At 37.6% G+C, this 22,300-nt stretch overlaps 2 protein-coding genes across 4 annotated transcripts in view; one reads left to right on the forward strand and one right to left on the reverse strand.

Moving 5' to 3' along the window:
• sxc (O-linked N-acetylglucosamine (GlcNAc) transferase sxc) overlaps positions 1–3,807 on the forward strand; it is a 164,797-nt gene extending 160,990 nt beyond the window's left edge. For all 3 annotated transcript variants that reach the window (XM_019047375.2, XM_072301641.1, XM_019047385.2), the window contains one exon: positions 562–3,807. In XM_019047375.2, the coding sequence (XP_018902920.2) occupies positions 562–760 (199 nt within the window). In that variant the 3' untranslated portion in view covers positions 761–3,807. The remainder of the gene's footprint in view (positions 1–561) is intronic.
• A 6,381-nt stretch (positions 3,808–10,188) lies between these two features.
• On the reverse strand, positions 10,189–21,031 carry LOC109035028 (uncharacterized). Its single transcript, XM_019048492.2, has 5 exons — positions 19,748–21,031; positions 17,877–18,034; positions 17,060–17,159; positions 16,071–16,192; positions 10,189–13,024 (listed from the first exon to the last, which is right to left on the reverse strand). The coding sequence occupies exons 1-5, from the start codon at positions 20,574–20,576 to the stop codon at positions 13,001–13,003; spliced, it is 1,233 nt and encodes a 410-aa protein (XP_018904037.2). The 5' UTR covers positions 20,577–21,031; the 3' UTR covers positions 10,189–13,000.
• Positions 21,032–22,300: the final 1,269 nt, after the last annotated feature.

Consider the following 22,300-nt stretch of genomic DNA (forward strand, 5'->3'; position numbering starts at 1 on the left):
GAGGAAAATACCTACTAGTATAATGTAAATCTTACTGTTCTGATCAATTAAGACAAAAAAGAAATGGGGATGGGGATAATGGAGAAAAAAAGAAATGAATAAAACCAGATATCTGATTATTAAGCTCTGTACATTTTAAAAGAGTGTCTACAAGTCCAGGAATAGTACTGATTTTTAAGGGCGGTCTGGAAGTACTGAAAAAAGCAGAAATTCCCCGAGAGGATCCGAAAATTTTTTCATTATTTTGTCATTTTTATTGAAGTTTGAGCAAGAAATTCAAATTTTTGACATTTTTCAAATTGCGTCAGATGGAGGTACTGAAAAAGAACTGAATGTTTCTCCTGAGGAGGTTGAGGGACTGAATTTCCTAAGAATGTACTGACAAAATACTGATTTTCGGCCAGCCTGGTTTCAAGTAATTAAACCGAGATGCATGAAAGAATGGACTTAGCTTAGTTAGTAATCTCAGAACATGAATCAATGAAAGAACCTATCATTTAAATTTTAATTCATGGAAAAGTTTAACCATAAGTATTTTAAATTTTCTTCTTCTCTTTTCAGTTTGAGAGCAATGCGTGCTGAAGTATGGAGAGCCCGAACCGAAAGTCCTCTCTTTGATTGTCGACAGTATGTTCTCGGCATGGAGAAGCTCTACCGAGTGATGTGGGACAGGCATATCGCAGGCCACAAACCAGACCACATCACAGCCAATGATCCACTGATAAACAAACAAAACGCTAGGAATCAATCAGACTTGTAAATAGCTGCGAAAGCAATCTGTACATAAGTTTTTAAAGTTTATTTTAAATCTGTTGAGCATTCTTTGCAAGTATGTACTATGAAAATGCAGCTTTCTTAGATTTTTGGGATAAAAACCTGGGTCGATGATGATGCTAGACCCTATTAACAACAAATAAGTTTTATTTTACTTATCGAATCTGTATTTTATTTTTATATTTCATGAATTGCTTCAACCCAATATTTTTCATTGGTTTTCCATCTGAACTGGAGCGAAGAGCTCACAAGAATTTATGCTATCATGTTCCTCTTTTCTTTTCTTTTTTAATGTGAAATTATTTGTAGCCTCTCGTAGCTTGGTTAAATCTTCTAAGAATTGATTAATACGTTTCTTGTCATTAGGCATTTCTTCCCAGAACATGTATCTAATGTAATTAATCATCCTCTTTGTCTCCTTGAGACAAAAAATTGTGATATCAAGGCCCCCATGTCCAAATCAAAATTTCTAGCTCTTAATAATCCTAATTTTGTCACTCTATTTTTTCTGATCATTGAACATAGAGAGTGTTGAATAATATCCTCTTCAAGCCGAAATTTGAAAGTGCGTCTTTTGTTATCACAGGACAGAACAAAGACAAGAGTGGAATGTGACTTTTTGAAAGGTTCGAACACTAGCAATGTCTTTCTGATAATGAGTCGTTCAGTGAAAGTTGATTTGATTAGATTTTCGAGGAACTTTGCCGTCTTTTCACCCTCTCCTCTGAGTGAAAGGAAGTTTTAATTCGTCATATAAAAGAAATAGAACATTCAGACACATTTAGAAAAACTGAAAGTGTTCGAAATTTAAGTTTCAAGAATGACCGCTGACGGAAGAAACTTTTTTACGAATTTACGAAGCTATGACTTTTTGCATTTTATATCTAATATTATTTGTATGAGCTGCTAAGTCACTGCAGTCAGGTTTTTCGTTCCATTTTTATTGCAGAGATGCATGAATTAAAGTGCAGAATTCTCCCTATAATATGAGCAAACTGGCCAAAGATACACTTGTAGTTCAAATTAGCAAACTTAACTGCAGTTTTACAGTATCTCTCTCAAAGTACATTAAATTATAAAAAACTAAGGCATCTTGTTTTATGCTTTCTGATAGTAAGCTTCCTGAAAGTGTCTTGAATTTCTTCTGAGAGGCAGAAAAGTTGAACCTTTTTTTTTTTTCATACCATGTAACTTCTTTTAACACTTGCATGTTGTTGCATGCTTTGCTCAGCCGTGAAATTAAGACAGTTGTACTGTAATTTAATTATTTTCAAGATTAAAAGCGGATGTCAGAACGTCTAGCATTGACAGAGTACGCCTTTTAAACTTTAGACTTCAATGCCTTTGATTCTCATGATGTTCTCTCCCAGTGTGGCAGTGATGCAATAGCAATATAAAAGTGAATACAATTATCACAAAATTATGCTGCTACTGCGATGGAAATATAATTGAAAGTAATTACCTATTGCTTTTTAGTGCTTTGACTCTCAATCGATTGTAATCACATGACCTGGATCAAAAAATGTATTATCAAGCATTAGGCATTTAGATTTACAATTTGAATTATGTTCTCAAAGAGTCTTTGCCACATCTAGTCGTTAATGGCAACTGTGTCCCACTGTGAAGTTACGGAGCTTCATTGTTTGATGAGTAAAAATCATTATTGCTTATTTTCCACAAATATCCAGTTAAGTTTAGTGGGAAGTGAGGCTGTTTATCAGAGTTGATGGATGATGATAACTCAAAGAAGTTTATTATGGCACAATATTTTCTGTGGCCAAAAATTATAAACACACATCCTGACTCTGAAGTTTAAGCTCATGGAAAGTACAAGAAATTGAAGGTCAATCAGTTTTCAAATTCCTTTTTTTTTTCCCTTTACTTTTTCCTCTCCTAATTGTATACTGCTTAAAGTTGTGACTAAAAGTTCATTTTTGTGTGCAGATTACCCCATTTTATTCGGAAGCTAGTTTGATTTTCAAGTTCTAGAAAAACTGAAATATGAAAGTTTACAGACCCAAACTTAGTAAAGTTCAAAACCAAGTCAATAAGTACTCTTTCATGCATACCTACATTTTCAATATTGTTGCCATTTTGCGGGCTCCTCATTCCAGCATCCATTGTGCAACTCTTGTGTCACGAGTAAGGTGTGCACTATTCAGTGTTGCGCTGAGGATGCCACAGAGTAGAACCAGCAAAACGCACTCGCAACGTTAACAATTTATGCCCAAGTGAGAACTTATCTACATGGTTTTGAACTTAATCTTGCGTGGTTCTCCATGAATATTTTCAGTAAAGTTGTTTTTTTTTGGCCACAGCACAAGGCAGTAAGAACTGCTCAAGTTAGTCATAGCGTATACCCTGTCAAGTTAACTATGGCTGTTTTAAAACTCTTGAAAGACATTTAATTTCGCAGGGCAATCACGGGTGGATTGTAGCTTGCTAATTCTCGTGAAGGATTCTTGAGTGTGTCTAAGTCAATTTTTCTAATTATGTTTTTTCAACGTGTTACTCTGCAATACAGTGTGAGAGGTTATCATTTGTCGAGTCTTGTTTTCGTTCAAAATTGTGATTTTGCACTATCATTTGCATCAATGATCTCAGGAAATTATGCCTCATCAGTCATGATGGCATAGGTTATTTAAAATTAAGCCTAAAATCTATCCAATTTTGTGTTATATTCCGTTCGTTTTTTATCTAAATTTGTTGCCACTCCTCAACGTTTCAACAATAATTTAATGTTGTATATGGTATTTTACAAAGAGCATCTTTATTAGTTTTCAGATGTTGCGATATTTTACTCTCCAAAATCGCTGGAGAGTTGTATTTCGATGTTTTTGCCTAGAATTTAGTTTTTTAATACCCATCCCTTTCCTCCTCTTTTTTATTATGTTTTTAGTGTAGTACATGAATTAAGTTTCTATTTATTTTAAAATGGAAAACCATTAAAAACAATTGAATGAATTAATGAAGGAAAAAATATTGTGAAAGCTTCTTATTTCAAATACATGTACATTAAACTGTGTTAAACAATGTTTTTTTTTCCTTTCTCAAAAATCGATGTGAAAACTTGTTTTCTCAGGAGATTTGTAGCTTATTAATCACTGTCGCAATGATAAAAACACTTTAAAAAGAGTAAGCGTAGGTAGTTCGTGAATTTTGCGATCAATTTACACTTTTTGAAGGTCAACGATCAAAGAGCCTTGTTAAAAATGGGTCGAACTTCGCCCCTTTTTAGACTCTCAATTTGGCAAACTGGATTTGCGCCAAATTGTTGTACATGATGCCCCAAGTCTCAGGAAAAAATTTCACCTTGAGTTAAAAAGCGGTTCCGGAGGTACGCGGGGGTTAAGTGGGGCAGTTGAGCTGTTGGCCTGCGCTCCTCCCACGAATATTCCTCGCCAAATCATCATTTTGATGTCATCCATTACATTATTTCTGCTGAAATCTTTTGCGTATTTTCCATTTCTGACCTTAAAAATTGCTTAAAACCACTTTTCAAGGGGCTATGGGTTTTTTTCCGCAGTTTTTTGAGTTCTAGTAGTTTATTTCGTATTTCCTGAAAATCTATTCGTGCCGTATTTTTTCAAGTTTTTTTAATGTACCTCACACGTCTTACCAAAAAAATTCATACCCATGATTTCATCCGAATATAAATGTTCACACGCCAAAATGACATGTCAAATAAGGGAACAAATCTGAAATATGCCTCGAGCAGTATATTAATCTGATACATGTAAACATTTATATTTGGATGAAATCATAGGTATATATTTTTTCGCAAGACAAGTACGCATCTTACGATAAAATGTAACCTCACGTGAGGTACATTAAAAAAACTTGAAAATATGCGGCACGAGTAGACCTGAAGGAAATCAGAAATAAACCACAAGAACTCAAAAGAACTGCGGGGAAAAAACCCATAACCCATTGAAAAGTGGTTTTAGGTAATATTTTATGTCAGAAATGGAAAGAACGCAGAAAATTTCATAAGTAAACATGAACTGGAAGACACCAAAACGATGATTCGGCGAGGAACAACCGCGGAGAGAGCGCGCCGCCAGCCGTTCGACCCCCATTTTCACCCCGTAGCCACTTGAAGAGTAGTTGTAAAAAATTTTAAGGGTCAGTAATAGGAAGAACGCAAAAAAATTGTGAAAAAAACATGTAATGAGTAACATCATAATGAAGATTTGCCGAGGAACATTTGCGGAAAGAGCGCACGCCAGCTGCTCAACTCCCTCACTACGACCTCCCGTATCTCCAGAACCGCCTTTTACCTCAAGCTGAAAATTTTTCCCGAGACTCGGTGCATCAATTTGGCGCAAGTCCAAAATAATCCCCCCAAGTCTCCGTCCAAAATACTCGCCGACCATCGGGACCATCTCCAATCGAATCTACGCCTCCAACTGTGTAGGATACGACTGGGGTCTCGAAATTTTTTTCTCCGTCCAAAATTGAGAAAAATCGACAGGGGCGAAATTGACTAATTTTTTAGGGTCAAAATCGAAAGTTCGCCACTCGGGCCGAAACCAAGCAAGCTCGCTTGGAATTGACCCGCTGAGTGCGATTTTCCGGTCGGAAAAGCTCCACGAGTCCCTAGCTTCGAGCTATCCGCTGCAAAAGCTCCAGAGAAAGAGTCAAAAAGTGGTCAGAAACACTCGTTTTTGACTAGTTTTTGACTATTTCTCGGCTCAGGAAGCCTCGCCGAGTGTCGGGATTGTGCGGAATCGATTCTACGCCTCCAATTACGCACGATGCTACTGAAATCTCGATATTTTTTTCCCTGTCCAAAATTGAGAAAAATTGACAGGGGCAATCCGGCCGGGGGGGGGGGGGGGGGGGGGGGGCTGGACTCACGGCGAGGCTTCCTGAGCCGAGAAACAGTCATAAAACGAGTGTTTCTGACCACTTTTTGACTCTTTCTCTGGAGCGTTTTCAGCGGATAGCTCGAAGCTAGGGACTCGTGGAGCTTTTCCGACCGGAAAATCGCACTCAGCGGGTCAATTCCAAGCGAGCTTGCTTGGTTTCGGCCCGATTGGCGAACTTTCGATTTTGACCCTAAAAAATTAGTCCATGTAACCCCTGTCGATTTTTCTCAATTTTGGACGGAGAACAAAATTTCAAAATCTCAGTCGCATCCTACGTAGTTGGAGGCGTAGAATCGATTCCGCACGGTCCCGACTCTCGGCGAGGCTTCCTGAGCCGAGAAACAGTCAAAAACTGGTCAAAAACGAGTGTTCCTGACCACTTTTTGACTCTTTCTCTGGAGCGTTTTCAGCGGATAGCTCGAAGCTAGGGACTCGTGGAGCTTTTCCGACCGGAAAATCGCACTCAGCGGGTCAATTCCAAGCGAGCTTGCTTGGTTTCGGCCCGATCGGCGAACTTTCGATTTCGACCCTAAAAAATTAGTCCATGTAACCCCTGTCGATTTTTCTCAATTTTGGACGGAGAAAAAAATTTCAAAATCTCAGTCGCATCCTACGTAGTTGGAGGCGTAGAATCGATTCCGCACGGTCCCGACTCTCGGCGAGGCTTCCTGAGCCGAGAAACAGTCAAAAACTGGTCAAAAACGAGTGTTTCTGACCACTTTTTGACTCTTTCTCTGGAGCGTTTTCAGCGGATAGCTCGAAGCTAGGGACTCGTGGAGCTTTTCCGACCGGAAAATCGCACTCAGCGGGTCAATTCCAAGCGAGCTTGCTTGGTTTCGGCCCGATTGGCGAACTTTCGATTTCGACCCTAAAAAATTAGTCCATGATATAGATGATTATAGATTTAATATATTTAAGTGCTGTTTTATGTCAGCACTTAAATATTAGTAACTATATTACTTTATGTATATATTATTCTACCTCTCCTTCTCTATTGCTAATGATTAATATATATATTATTCTACCTCTCCTTCTCTATTGCTAATGATTAATATATATATTATTCTACCTCTCCTTCTCTATTGCTAATGATTAATATATATATTATAACCCTGTCGATTTTTCTCAATTTTGGACGGATAGAACAAAATTTCAAAATCTCAGTCGCATCCTACGTAGTTGGAGGCGTAGAATCGATTCCGCACGGTCCCGACTCTCGGCGAGGCTTCCTGAGCCGAGAAACAGTCAAAAACTGGTCAAAAACGAGTGTTTCTGACCACTTTTTGACTCTTTCTCTGGAGCGTTTTCAGCGGATAGCTCGAAGCTAGGGACTCGTGGAGCTTTGTTGTCATGTAACGCAGATGCTTCGAAAACGCCTTCAATTGTGGCGTGATACCTGACGCGATATGGATAGTTCGAATAGTTGTATCCCTACGCCTTAGCAAGGCGATGGAAGCGCAATATTGAAGTAGCGTCACCGCTTGATTTCTCCGTTTTCCTGTGCCACTTCCGCAGTTTTGACCGTTAAGGACGTAGTTTAAGGGCGCTAAAGCCAGGATTGTATTACGCAAAGGAATAATTATTGCAGAATACTTAAAAATTAAGATGCAGGAGAAATTTAAGTATATAGAGCAACTCAAATCAACAATATAACGCAAAACAATTTGGAAAATCTTGTCATGTAACGCAGAAGATTCGAAAACGCCTTCATTTGAGGCGTGATACCTCACGCGTTCCGGGGAGTTCAAATAGTTGTATTCCTGCGCCTTAGCAAGGCGTTGGAAGCTTAATATTGAAGCAGCGTCACCAATTGGTTTCTCGGTTTTCCTGTGCCGCTACTGCACTTTTGACCGTTAAGGCCGTAGTTTAGGGGCGCTTAAGTCAGGATTGTATTACGGAAGGGAATAATTATTGCAGAATACTTAAAAATTAAGATGCAGGAGAAATTTAAGTATATGGAGCAACTCAAATCAACAATATAACGCAAAACAATTTGGAAAATCTTGTCATGTAACGCAGAAGATTCGAAAACGCCTTCATTTGAGGCGTGATACCTCACGCGTTCCGGGGAGTTCAAATAGTTGTATTCCTGCGCCTTAGCAAGGCGATGGAAGCTTAATATTGAAGTAGCGTCACCGCTTGGAGTCACCGCGTCACCGCTCCGAGTTTTCCCACTCGGAAGCCTTGCCGCGAGTCGGGACCGTGCGCAATCAATTCTATGCTTCAACTACGTAGGATGCGACTGAAATCTCGAAATTTTTTTCTCAGTCCAAAATCGAGAAAAATCGACAGGGGTTACATGGACTAAATTTTTAGGGTCAAAATCGGAAGATCGCCGATCGGGCCGACAGCAAGCAAGCTCGCTTGGAATTGATCCGCTGAGTCTGATTTTCCGGTTGCAAAAGCTCCACAAGTATGCTGGAGCGCGCTATTCGCTAGAAACGCGAGTAATCGCTGTTCCAGGAAAACACTCGTTTTTGACGGTTTCTCGGCTCCATCTGAGTCCATGTATTCCTGTCGATTCTTCTCAATTTTGGACGCGGAAAAAAATGTCGAGATTTCAGTCGCAGCCTACGTAATTCGAGGCGTAGAAGCGATTGCGCATGGTCCCGACGCTCGGCTAGTTTTCCTGAGCCGAGAAAGCGTCAAGAACGAGTGTTTTCCTGGGAAAGCGATTACTCGCGTTTTTTGCCAATAGCGCGCTTCATGGAGCTTTTTTGACCAAGAAATCGAACTTAGTGGGTCAATACCAAGCGGACTGGCATGGTTTCGGCTCGATCGGAGAACTTTCGATTTTGACGCTAAAAATTTAGTCAATGTAAATTGTAAAACAAAGTCGTGATATATAGGTCAACCAAAACGGAGTTATGGCAGTTTGAAGTTCGCAGCTTAAGAAGCATAGTTTGAAGGGAAAAATATTCTAAAAATTTTAATCTGCCGCCTCTACGGCATACAATAATGCCCGATCCTGGTGAAACTCTTCAATCTTCATCCCCTATGTTGGCTCAAAAAATAACTGGATCTCTCACGGCTTACATTTGGCCGTATTTCTGCTGAACAGAACTAAGCTGCATAGAGGGAGGAAGGGGGATGCGGCTTAAATTGGCAGGTGGAGCTTAACGACGAGCTCATTCCGTCCGATGCTCACAATTATTTTCCAAGGCGCTCAGTGTCATTTGACAGAACGCGCTACCCGGGATTCTAAAATCCTCCAGAGGACGGGCGTTGATGACGGCGCAGAGATACAACCATTCGTGCTCGATGGATGTCGTGTTGCATCTGCAAAATTGAAGGCGCGATGGCGCGAGGCGTCAATCCGCAATGCTTCACTTTATGCTGCCAGCTTTATGCAGCAACTTGATGAGGTGTTGCTTGGATTCGGGAGGAAAGATAAGGAACTAGTCCCGATTGAGTTCCGCCTATCTTCGGTTACGATTTTTCTTTTCTTTTTGCATTTCGACGTCTGATTTTTTATTTTTACGATGTAATTGTGGACCTCTACATAAACCTCGTAAGAACCGGTCCCACTTATGGTGGTCTCGAAGCCCCCCCCCCCCCTCCCAAAAAAAATAAGGCGACAAAAATGTACCCAAAAACGGGTTGCAGGAGGTGAATCAATGGTACGTGTTACTAATAACATTGCAAAAAATCAAAATCTTGGCTGATCCTTTTCTGGCAATATCGCAATTTGAAATTTTTATAGTAAATGCAAGTTTTTCATTGATTTTGATCTGCTTTTCATTTTATTTCATAGTCCATTGAATCGGTGTTGATCGGTTCACGTCTATCGATTCAGGTTTTTATTCATCGTTCAATTCACGTCGATCGAATACATACCCTCTTGTTGCATGCTCGTTTCATGGCATGGATATCATACTATTTTTTTTAACTGAACAATGCGCCTTCTGCTGCGTCCGCAGCATTTGTTGTTATAATCCGTGTTTGGCGCATTGTTTGTACGTCATGATTGGTGGGACAAGCTTTCGTCAATCTTGGCACAAGATTGGAAAAAGGAGCTCCTCCTGTCCTTGAAAATCCGAGGTTGGCCCATGGTTGAAATACCAAGATTAAAAAACCAACCTCGCTCTAATGTCGATGCAAGGTTGTACAGCCAGGCTTGTAATTCCATGCTCATTCCAATTTCGTCAAAGCTTGATCCAAGCTTGAGCCAATGTCTCCAAGGTCATTTTGCCGATAGGGTAGTGACTAATTGAGGACACCGCTCCAAGAACAGCCTATAGGCGTTTAGGTCGTTATTACGCCCATCTGCTTTTCGGATTCTACGTACCCTGGACTATGCTGTGGTAGCGATAGAATATAGATAGGTAACGGCTCGAGGTCGAAAAACCTTCTTTTTCTGAGTTAAGTCAGGCCTCTGGATCGATGGGTGAAAAAACGACCTATAAACGGGCCTTAAACTTAAGGGCCTAAGGTGCTAGTTACCCCTTTCTTTACTCACTATCGATATTCTTTCATTTTTCATGAAATGTATTTGGAGAAGGGAGTAGATTATTTGTAAAGAGAAAGAAAGAAGACTGAAATGACAAAAATTCATTTGTATTTAATTTATTCAGAATAAACTTTAAATTGAAAAACTCTTACTGTATACGGTAAAACTTGCTGAAGAATGTTCGACAATTGAATTACCACGTACTAAACAAAGGCACAAAAGGAGCTGACTAATGATAAGTACACAATATTACAAATATTGATAGAAAATGAAATTTTGTACTTCATGATTATTTCACAGAAAAATTATTACTAGTAATGCAGCCAGAAGTTAAGATTATTTTGGCAAAAAAGAAACAAATTTAGGTGATGTCTTGGAAGATTCTCTAATATAGTTAACAGTTTGTGAAACAACCGTCTGTTGTTGTGTGTTGTTTACACATGCAAATTCGGCAAATTCTTTAAAAAGTCTGCATATATCACAGTAATTGTGAATTTTTGAGCAGGTTCAGAAAATAATAAATGATCAAAGGCTTACGGCGTACGATGAAAAAATGCCACCACTTTCATAAGTAAAAAATCATACCATTTCCAGCTCTATAAATTCTTACCTGGAATTGTCAAAGAACAGCAGACCACTAGTTAAAAATGGGTACGATTGTATATTAAATACAACTCCTGGTAATGCGAACATGTTTTTAAATAGTTAAATAGTTTATTGAAATACATTATATTACTATTGCATAAACAGCAGAAAGAGTTAAAGTAGTACCTACTTACAAGGAAATAATGATGAAAGCAGGGAAGCACAGAGAGCGAGGAACACAATTCAAAATAGGATATTATTTGCTAGAACAGAGTACACTAAACTTAAAAAAAATGGCAAAAAAACATATCAGCAGTGAGCCCGAGTATCAACGTCTATACCAACAGTAAATATATGATGGCCTCAAACAATAAAACCTAAAATGCCAATAGTTATCATAGCATAAATAAACCTACAAAATAAAGTAAATAAAACTACATAAATGTGTATCTTGGATGCGGCTTCGATTTCAAAATCTTCCCTCCTAATTTACTTTTCAAAAGGAGACCAAACCAAATCATGAGCATGACTTGACATTTTCAGAGAATATTCTTCACACAGAGAAGAGAAATCACCAATGTTTTCAAGAAATGATGTTTCGTGGTTTTTTTTTGTCAAAAGTAAGGTATGACAGGAAGTTTGCAATGCCGCAAGCCAAGATGTATATTTCTACAGTTACACCATCTATACAACAAAGTAGGCTATTAGCAAGGACTTTTCAAACAAGTGACAACATGAAATTTTACATAAAAAAATAATATCCACAAGTTGGAAAACAATCATCTTGCGTTTTTTTTGGAAAGGACAAAGAATTGGATTTCAGAAACTTCTTCAATTCTCTCAAATTTATTTTCTATTTTTCCTGGGAAGTGTCTACTTAAAATTTGTTTTGAAATTCAGGCAATCTTAAGTAAAAAGTATCATTTCAGTTTGAGAAAAGATTTGCAATAGTCTCATGAAATATTTGTGATAACTTAACAAGGATACAAGATGTTAACAATTTAAATGTAAAATTGAAAACATTTTCTATTGAAAAATTTATGAGAAAAGAGTTTCATAATTTGTAAATTTTAACAGGTTTTAACTGTAATTTTTTCTTTTCCTTGAAAGTCACAATCGTTTTACAATTCTTTTACAAAGCACTTCTATCTCTACTTAGGGTGAAGATACTTATTACTGCATGGAAAATGCAAAAATATGAAGGAAAAATTGCACTTGTGGTCCACCACTCAAAAAAAATGAAAATTTAAGATTGTGCTTTGTTTGTTAAATGTCTTGACAAGCACTTTTTACAGGTCAAACATCGGTTACGAGTTTGAGTAGTGAACTATTTTTACTACTTGCAAAATATGTCATGAATTCAAATTTCAAATCTCAAATTTTAAGAGTACGTTTACTCCTCAACTTTGTAACCCGATTTTGCTGTAAAGGTCAAAGAGTAATTGTTGAATTTTCATCTTAAGTTTTGAAAATTTGAACAAAAATACAATTTATATTTTATAGGTTTAAATTTCCCATACATAAACGATCACTGCTGATATGGGAGGAATAAAAAATCATAAGTGAATAGAAAAACAATGGCGGATTCAGTTTTTCATCAAATTAGCTGAGCTCATGAAAAGTATCAGAGCATTAGAAGAATAATGTATTATATATTGGTAGAAGTGAAGTTCATGGACACTCTTGAGCTTCCAATTTAATACAAAATTGTATGAGCACTTAGAAACATTGCTAGCTAAAATAGGAAATAGGTCAACTTTTAAATAAAATAGTTCTGAGTTTTCCACATCACATTCACATACCTAAGAAATTTAATCACTGACAATGAGATCCTACATATTACTACAGTAAGACCTCGATTTATCAGATTTCACAAGACCGGAGGCCGAATCCGTTAAATCGCGGAATCTGCTAAATCGCAATAGTCGGTCCTGCTAAAGGGACCGGAGGATCGATCCACTAAATCGCGGAATCCGTTAAAGCGCAATTCGATAATTCGAGGTCTTACTGTATCTCCCTTCCCCCCCCCCCCAAAAAAATATACTTTAAAATTCACCGAGGGTGCATACCTAGGGAGAAAATGGATGATACGATGCAGAAATTCATTATGACATTACTTAGTGAAAGAAATTGATTTACGACAATAAAGGATAAAAGTTTATACATACCTTTATATGGAAAACAAAAGATGTGGCAAAGACAGCCTTAAATTACGAACATTTAGAGCAACAGAGCTCAAATAAATGAAGGGGAAAATCACAGGTTATACCTGAGATGATAAGGCAGTCTGATGCATTAGGCCTCGTTGATGCAGCTAAACTCAGTCGATGACGGCAAAAGTAACCTGTAAAATTTAAAAAACAGTTAGAAATTCAGATTAAATCACATGTGCAGTAATGTGCACGACAAATTAGGTTTTATTTAGATACTACAACTAAACAAATAAATCACCCAGAAACAAGAGCGGAACTTAAGATGGCCTACATCATAGGACACAATTCCTGGTAAAAAATTAACTACTGAAGAACAAAGATTCTTATTTTTATTTTATTGATTAATTTATTCTTTTATATTGAAATCTTGATTTACTAATTTTTACATTTAAGTTTGCTAAAAGTGAATACCTACTTTTGTTACTTAATTTTATTTGACAAATTCTTCTGTGTACTTAATGGTGAATTTATTGGGTTCCACATAGAGGTATAAAACTGCAATGACGGCCTGTATCAAATTATATCTATGTCATTGAATACTTGTACAGCAAGAGACACAAAAATTCCACCAGAAAAGTTCCAGGTGAGATAAGTATTTTCGACTTTGTTGGGGTGCTCACTGCCATTTTAAACAACCCATTATTAACAACTATTATGTTCCTGGTAATTGAAAATCGTGGCATCCCTGGGAAAAAATTGAGATGAAGACAAAAAATAGGTGAAAGAAAAAAGGCACTGATGACCCCTTACACACACTTGGATTTACAGTCATCATGGGACCAAAAATATCCATGCTTAGCTTCGCATAAAAAGTAGTTTTCTGTTTCACTTTGCACTCCCTAAATCTTTGGAGTTAAAAATCTAAGGAAACTTGCAAACCTAGAAAATACAGGTTTTTCTAAAGGCAGAAAAAGCGGGACAGTAAAAGCAACCTGAGGGGCAAGTAACAAAGAGGTTTCTTTCATTAAACAAGAGAAAGAGTTTTGATGGTTCAGTTTGTTGTTGAGCGGTAAATATCAACTCTACTTGACAGAAAACTGAAGTTACTTCCAGCAGACAGTCTGCCATGTCCACCTTCCTTTCTTCCCATTTCTGGTCTTACGTTCGGAACCTCAGGACCAAAACCTGTCCCTTGAGCACATAGTGTCCTCTACTCAATGGCTGGAGATTGATACCTTCAGGGTGGTGAGAAGTTTGTTAGGGGGTTTTTGCTGGTGATTCATGAAATAGACTGGAAAAATTACTTCCTTACATGTTTTAGTTGCTCTATAAGTAACAAGGTGGAGAAATGGTGCTAAGTCCACACCATTTAGCGGGGAAATCAAAGCCAAGAAATTCCAAAAATTATTATTAGAGTAAAAAATAAATTTTTTAACTCTAATGAGTACCAGTAAAAAGTTTTACGAAAATTAAGTGTCATGGAGAATTGTCGGGGGATTTTATGTAACAAAGGGTTTGAAACAGGGATGTTGTTTGTCGCCAACATTATTTAAAATATATCTTGAGTATGTGTTGAAAGAATAGAAGAAAAAATGTGGAGGGATGGGTGTCCCCTTGAGTGAGGTTGAAACTCTGTTCACTCTGTGCTTTGCTGATGACCAAGTGGTGATAGCACAAGATCAAGATGACGCCGATTACATGATGCGCAAGTTGGTAGAGGAGTATCGGAAGTGGGGTTTGGAAGTCAGTATTTCTGGATCCGAGAAACTGACTTTGGGAGGTGATCAGCAAAGCATTGAGTTGGAGGATGGGCAGCAGATCAAAGGCTGCGAGCACTATAAGTACTTGGGGGTGCGGTTGACCAGGATGGAAGAACTGATCAAGCGATTAAGGAAAGAAACAGCCTGGCAAGGAAGGCTACAGCGATGTTAAATGGAATCCTCTGGGATCCTCGGATTTCCAAGGAGAACAAGAGGAGAATTTACAACGTTGTAGTCAAGAGTATTCTTACATATGGATGTGAAGTTTGGCAGCTGAAGGAGCAGACACAGGGGATGCTAAGAGCAACGGAGATGGATTTCTGGAGGAGGTCTGCAGGAATTTCTAGGAGAGATGGGGTACGCAATGAAAGAGTGCTTCAGATCATGGGAGTCGAAAATGACATCATGACCAGACAGCTTGTCTGGTATGGTCATGTCAATAGAATGACGGACGAAAGGCTGCCAAAGAAGTTGCTTGATTGGGTTCCTCCTGGGAAGAGACGAAGGGGACGCCCAGTGAAAGGGTGGCGACAGGGGGTTTTAGAAGAAATGAGGGTTTGTCAACTCCCTGAAGGGCTTTGGGAGGATAGGGGACTTTGGCGGCTAGGGGTCGCAGAGCGCCAAAGAGCGCTATAAAAGCAGCTTTATACATACATACATGAGTACCAGTACAAAACTGAGGAGGGAGGGGAGAGTGCTCAGTTCAGGCAGTTTGCATTGGAATATTAAGTTGGAGTCACGGCGAGAGATCTATACCGGTTTGGTCTTTTTAGACCTCATCAGCAGACCATACTCGTCAGTGAATCCAACTTAACATGCTGCAAAATCCAAGACGGCATTAAAACGCTGTCATGGATATGACCCGAGGCATGACACCAAAGTGTGATCCTCACGCCATCTACCGTCGCTGCTGAACAACTCTCATAACAAAACAAGGAAAACCCGAAAAAATTATTATCAGGCTGGTTGGAGATGCGAACGCATCTAAACTTAACCGCCTGCTCCCAAATGGGAAAACTCATATCCCCAAACTGTGCGTACAAATAAGAAAAAAACACTAAAAAGTGGCACGAATACTGCATGTAATTTATGTATTATCAACTTAATATTCCAATGCAAACAGCCTGATGGAGCTGAACACTCTCCCCTCCCTCCCTTCAGTTTTGTACTGGTATTCATTAGAGTTAAAAAATTGATTTTTTACTCTAATTATAATTTTTGGAACTTCTTGGCTTTGATTTCCCTGCGAAATGGTGTGGACCCAGCACCATTTCTCCACCTTATTACATACAGTATTCGGGCCACTTTTTGGTGTTTTTTTCTCAGTTGCTCTATAAGTTCACCAGGTTTTATGAACTATGTTGGAAGAATGCTTTTAGGAAAGAGTTTATCCAGTGCTGTTTTAATCATGACTTAATGGAAAACCACTGAGGAGAATATATGTATGTATAAACATTACAAGATGAATAAAACCTACCTCTAAAATAATTTTGTCATCTTTGATAAAACCGTTGTCAGGATTTAACAAGGTATTCTTCTTTATGAATTCTCTATAGCCCCATGATGAAGACTTAGGACAAAAAAGTCTAGGTTCTGAGCCTGAAACAAAAAATTTCACAATTCAATAGATACAATAGAGAATTTGCAGGTGTCTGAAATGTGACAAATTTCGTGTTTAAGTGGAAACTACTGAGGGAACGAAACACGAGGATACCCTTGGTTCATGAATTGAACAATTATTGGAGAAGATATGACAGAATGATCTAATCTGCTAAAATACAAATGTTTAAAAGGGAAATTCCGCCAGATGACGTCACTAGGCGGTGCATTTACTCACTTTTAAATCTATTTTTATACTATTTCCCATATCAGAAAAAAATTATAAAAAATACTGTGAAATCAGCTCTTCAAGCACTTTCAGTTGAAGCGATAACAATTTTGCATGCAAATTCTCCATTGCAAAAAAATTGAGGTGAATACAGAAATAAAACCAGTTAAAATATTTTTTAGCTAATTGTTGACTGATAACAGTAATATTTCCAGGAAAAAAAAACTGGCAAAAGTCAATCCCAAAGGATTGATATAATATGCCTAGAAATAAGGTTTCCTAAAAATTGGGTATTTTAGATTGAGGATAGAAACTTTAATTTGGAATCAACCTGAAGGTATCCAAATTTCATCACCCAGAACTTCTCTTCCTGGCTATCTTGGCAAGGAAAAGGAGGGCTGTGTAAGGATCTCAGTGACATGATTTTGATTTGTCATTGATGTAAAAGTAGAAGGTAGCACCACATATAATAGCGCATCAGATGAGAGCAAAATAGTGATAGGTCATCTGTTGAAAACCAAAAGCACTTGGTCGTATAAGAGGCAATGCCATGATCATAGCAGGGGCATTATCCATTGAAAGCGTCCTTTTTAATAATACCGATAGACAATTTTAGGATGCTTGTTTGAGATGCTTACCAGTTCTTGATAAGTGCTTTATTCCCTCTCTCTGTGACAAGACTTTATGTGTCGATTTTGCAGTGCATTTCCATGATTGATTACTTGGCCCACCATCGCACTGAAAATAAAATGAAAAACAAGTATTTATCAGTAAAGATGTTTGGAATGACAGAAATAATAAACATTTATAATGATTTTAAGTCCATTAAATAAGTCTTGATTCCCTTAATTCAAGTAAAAGAGTAAACAAGATCCACAGCAACGGGAGCATTCATAAATTATGTAACGCACTTTTTCAGCATTTTTGACCTCCCTCCCCCCTTGTAACGCTTTTCTGACGTAGGTCCTTATTTATAAACACGTAAAAACAAAATGACATAACACTCTACTCGGTTTTCACTCCCCCTCTTGAGCGTTGCGTAATTTATGGCCATTCCCTATATAGGACAGAACATATGAAAGGTCAGTTCAAGATATTGAGACTGTCTATCAGCACAACGTAGTGGAGGATCTCATCCCTAGATCACTTAGGAATCACCTTAAAATTTCTATTAACATTTGAAGAGAATCGTTCCTAGCTGGCAAAAGCACTATTACCAACTTGAACGACGACTTTCTTGAATTGAATGTTTCAGAATCACCCTATCTAACCCCCACTTTGGGGCACATTTTGCTTGTCTTTGTCATATTCAATAATGATGGCTGTGGATAGAAGAAATATTTCTTAATTTGGATCAATAATGAAATATATTTTCTAAATTCACAGCCATTCTATGTTGAGTCATATTGATAACTAGAGAGAGTTGAGTTTCCTTTGGAACAAGGAACAAATTACCGTGAGAAAACAGGAAAGTTGAGAGTCCTCAGTATCTGTGGTTTGGTTCCACTTGACATCGAGTCTCCAAAATAAATTGCGAAAATAAAAGGGAGGAGAGAGCCTTACTCCACCATGTTTACTGAATTTTTCAAGTGTCATCCTGATTGTTGCTTCATCTGTAAATAAAATTAATTCAAAATTCACTTAATGCATTCTATCTATTTTTTTTTTTTTTTTTTTTTTTTTTTGTAAATAATCTTCACTCATTGCTCACTTGGCATTCGTTAAACTTACACAATGTTGTAAATTACAAAGCCATTTTTAGTAGAGGAAATTTTCCTAGTGAGAATCAGAAGCATGGAGCAAAAATTGAACTTTCAGAAAATAATGAAATTAAATCCTGGGAAGAGTACGGGAATACTTGGCTATAAGAATATTTGCAGATCCTTGCTCTCTTCTCAAAATATGTTGGAAACGATCTCATAACTTCTCCACCATGGAATATAGATAAACAGGGCTGAAAAGTAGATTTTTTGGCCTTCTTGTATGCAATTTCTAGTGAAGATATGGGATTGTGACTGTGTTTGCATGAACACTGAGGTGCAAGCTACTATCATTCGGAGGAATTTGATTCTTTTTGTCGAGAGCTGCAAGGAAACAAAAGCTTTCCTGAATCACTAATAGGATGCTGCGACAATTCTACTAGGTAAATATTTCATATAAAAATGCCAAAAAATTTACTTATCAGCCTCACTATTCTTTTTCTCAAGATTGGCACATAAAAGTTTGATTGTAAAATATCATAGTGCTCTGAGGACCACAAGAAACTTCATATCTATTTGTAATACTACCTGATATCAAAGTTTAGCCGATGCCAAAATTCTTGATGGGGTGGTATTCCATTGGTACATATAATCCTCTCATGGTAACTTTTTGAAGGGAAGAAATTTAGCCTTAAAATATCCCGAAATAAAATCTCTAATCCTAACATTTAAAAAACTCTTAAATTTCAGAAAGACAACTCAAGTGTTTAAAAAAACTCGGAAAATATCATCTGAAGTTTTTCAAAACTAAAATGTTTGAAAAAATGTTGGAAAACTACTGTGATATTTTAGGAGTTTTTTTTGGCACTTTTTTCCTTAAATTTTACTTCTTGTAAATTTAACTTGAAAGTAGCCAAAAAGGGTTTCCAAATACGAACATTTTTAACAATTTTTTGAAGAGTTTTCGAAAAATGTTTTCAAAGGTCATTGCTTCTAGGACGTTGGTATTATCCCAGAGGAAATTTGGCATCATTGGTTTTTTTAACTTGGATTTTGAGAACCAAGAAAGACTGAAGGATACATTTTTTGGTAATTTTGTTTTAGGATTATGCATGCGAAAGGCCCCTTGATTGTCAAAAAAAAATAGGATGAAAGTAAAGATCGTGCAGATTTCTGCCAAGTTTTCATTAGAAAATAATGCCAAGTAACAATAATTGTTTAATAATAATTATTTTAAGACAAACAACTTTGGACACTATTCCTTTAATTTCTCATTTGGATGCCAACTTTCATCATCTATCAAGGCCCAACTGGGCATGCAACAATAAAACAAAGAAGTCGTTAATGCGGGCGATGACTGAATGGTAGGTAATTGCTGGTTGTCAGAGGTTATAGGTACACTAGTGCCATGACACAACTAGTAGGTACTTATTATTGGACGTATTCCTATCAAACAGAACTATGTGCAATGTGACGTGAGCCCTGTAATGCGTATATTCTTATGCGTATCAGGGCTCATGTCTTAATGCACATAGTTCCGTTTGATAGAAATACGTCCTAATATGGTCCCTTCTTTCATGTAAGCAACAATTCATTAAAGCTGAACTACTACAGAACTAGACTTACTATCGTTGATTCTTCGAGCAAAGTTTGCATCATTCCCGTTCAAATTGAGTTCCTTCGGAACAAATGGTATGCTTCCAGAGATATCATCACTTGGTAGACAGCTTCTAGTTTCTTCGACTTGAGAGACTGGTTTATGGTCCTTTGCAGTTGACTCATTGGAAGGAGTGGCAGAATCTTTGTCCGCAGCTACTCCATTTAGTGAATCACCGTTTACATCACTTGTGACTGACTCATTAACATGATCTCTGCTTTCCAGGCCATCATCACTTAATTTGCCTCTTTGTTTAAGGACAAGTAATTTTGACAGTTGATCTTCAGATAAGTCTGTCACACGACACATTTGAATTGCTGATTCGAGAGAAATATCAGGGGTACTATCAAATAATTCCTTCAGTTGAGGATTGAAAATCCCAGTCGTGATTTTGTCACGTAGTAGCTCCTCTGCAAGATCGCCAAAATTACATCTTTGGATCAATGTTCTTGCATTACTCAAGAAATGTTCAAAATTTTCATTTTCATCCTGTTCATAGCAAAAAAATTGAGACCTGCATTTGGCTATGTTCCTGTGAGACTCCGCCCAAACGTCCAATTTTGCTATCAGGTCATCATACTCAAAAGATTTGTTTAAAGCCAGATCTGCGATAACTTGCCTACCTTCATCTCCGATTAAATTTCGTAGCTTAGCTGTTTTGACCTTGTCTGATTTCTCATCAAACTCAATGGAAATTAAGTAGTCATCAAACTCTCCTTTAAATTTCAGCCAATTTTGGTAAATATTACCACTGAGGCAAAGTGGGTTTGGTAGTTTAGATGTTGCAGCCACGTCCATTCTGATCTTTCTGATATGCTGAAGTAATTGAATGCAACAGGTGGGCACCTAAGTAAGTATGCTTTCAGTTGAAAGTAAGTAAGTTTATGAAGTATGTAATGAATTAGTGCGCCCAAAGTTTGACAAGCAATTGTTAACATACACAAAACGTCAAAAATTAACGAAGATAGAAGTCGACTGAAACAGGACTCAGATGATAATCACATAAAAATCACACACAAACTGATAACAAATTACTGAGAGATAACAAGACACGTGACGTCCACATTGCACACATGCTTTCTCACTTGTTTACATTCGAGGTTAGAAGTACTCACTTGCTGGCAAGTGGTTCTGTTATTTTGATGTGAGTTGTGTATTCTCTTTGGTTTTTTGGTTCAGCGGATGTGTGTAGTGATAGTAATTAATGGAGATTGGAGATTGCATCTCGTTAGGCCAAGAACAAACGAAGAGAATATGAGAATTGGAAAAGTTTTAAAAGTTTACAAGCAATCAAGGTCATTGACAAGCCAAGTACCTCTGATCTCTGATTGGTTGATGATTCCCGCCATTTGCACGGCATTGTTGCCAATTGTACCGAAAATTCGTTTTGAAAAATGGACTGAGTACCAGGGTTGCAGTTTTTTATGAAGAATAAACAATAAAATCTGAAAATTTCAGAAAATAATGCAAGGTACTGAAAAATATTTTTCGAAATTCAATGCATCATTTAATGAAAGGCATATCATGGTTTTTGATTTTTCGTGTTATAAGTGCGTGTTGTAAACCTACTCACCCAGCCCTGAAAATATGTTCTATATTTTTCATAGCTTCATGTTCCATGGAATATTTCACGGAGATTTCCAATCTTTCATACTGTATATTTCACTTGAGCAGCCCTGCTTGGTTCATTTCCGTTTCTCCAGCCAGGAAATGCAAAATGGAATTCCACATGGAAATTAATTTTGCTGAAAAGAGCAACCAGCAACCAAGGTGTCTACGAAAACAGACTGACCAGAAATCAGTAGGTACTTCTTGAGTACTCTTTCAGTGCATTCCCAAGAAATTCAGGACCTCCTCAACAAGAAACTTCAGTACTTTTCCAGTACCTCCAATTGGCGAAATTCGAAAAATTTCAATTTCTCTCTCAAATTGCGACAAAAATGACAAAAATGAAAAAAATTCAGCTGGAAATTCTGCAGTGAAGCCGGAAATTTTCCTGTTCAGCATGCTTGGACAAATTTATTGGTCTCCTCAGTGTACCATTTTTTGTGTATCTGGAGCTGCTAGAACCGAATATAGACCTGACCATTTTTTCTTATCATCTTTTAATTTTCCGGAAAATCCGATTTTCCCGGCTACAAGAGGCGAGCATCATCCATTTTCGTTCCAAATTTAACTAAACTGAAATTTCTGGCAGTCTTTGATTGGTATATGTGTATTTTGAGCCGCTATATCTGAATGAGATTGCCGTATTTTTCTCCATCACTCTCAAGTTTAGCTTCTGGCTAAAAACTTCTTCCAACTGCTCCAAGTCCCCAACATTTTTTTTTTTTTTTTTTTTAGAAAAAGAGTCTCTGTCATGTGTTTTTTCGGCGTGGGGCCATTTTAACTGTGTTTTATTCTTTTAAAAATTTTACCAGCTTCTCCACTAGTTCGTTCTAATATGTATTCGAAAGCTTCTGAAGCCAGAAAGGACCTGCATGTGATTCTTTTTCTAATCAGCTTTCGTGGACCTCCGATTT

This window comes from Bemisia tabaci, chromosome 6, assembly GCF_918797505.1.
Source record: "Bemisia tabaci chromosome 6, PGI_BMITA_v3".
NCBI lineage: Eukaryota > Metazoa > Arthropoda > Insecta > Hemiptera > Aleyrodidae > Bemisia > Bemisia tabaci.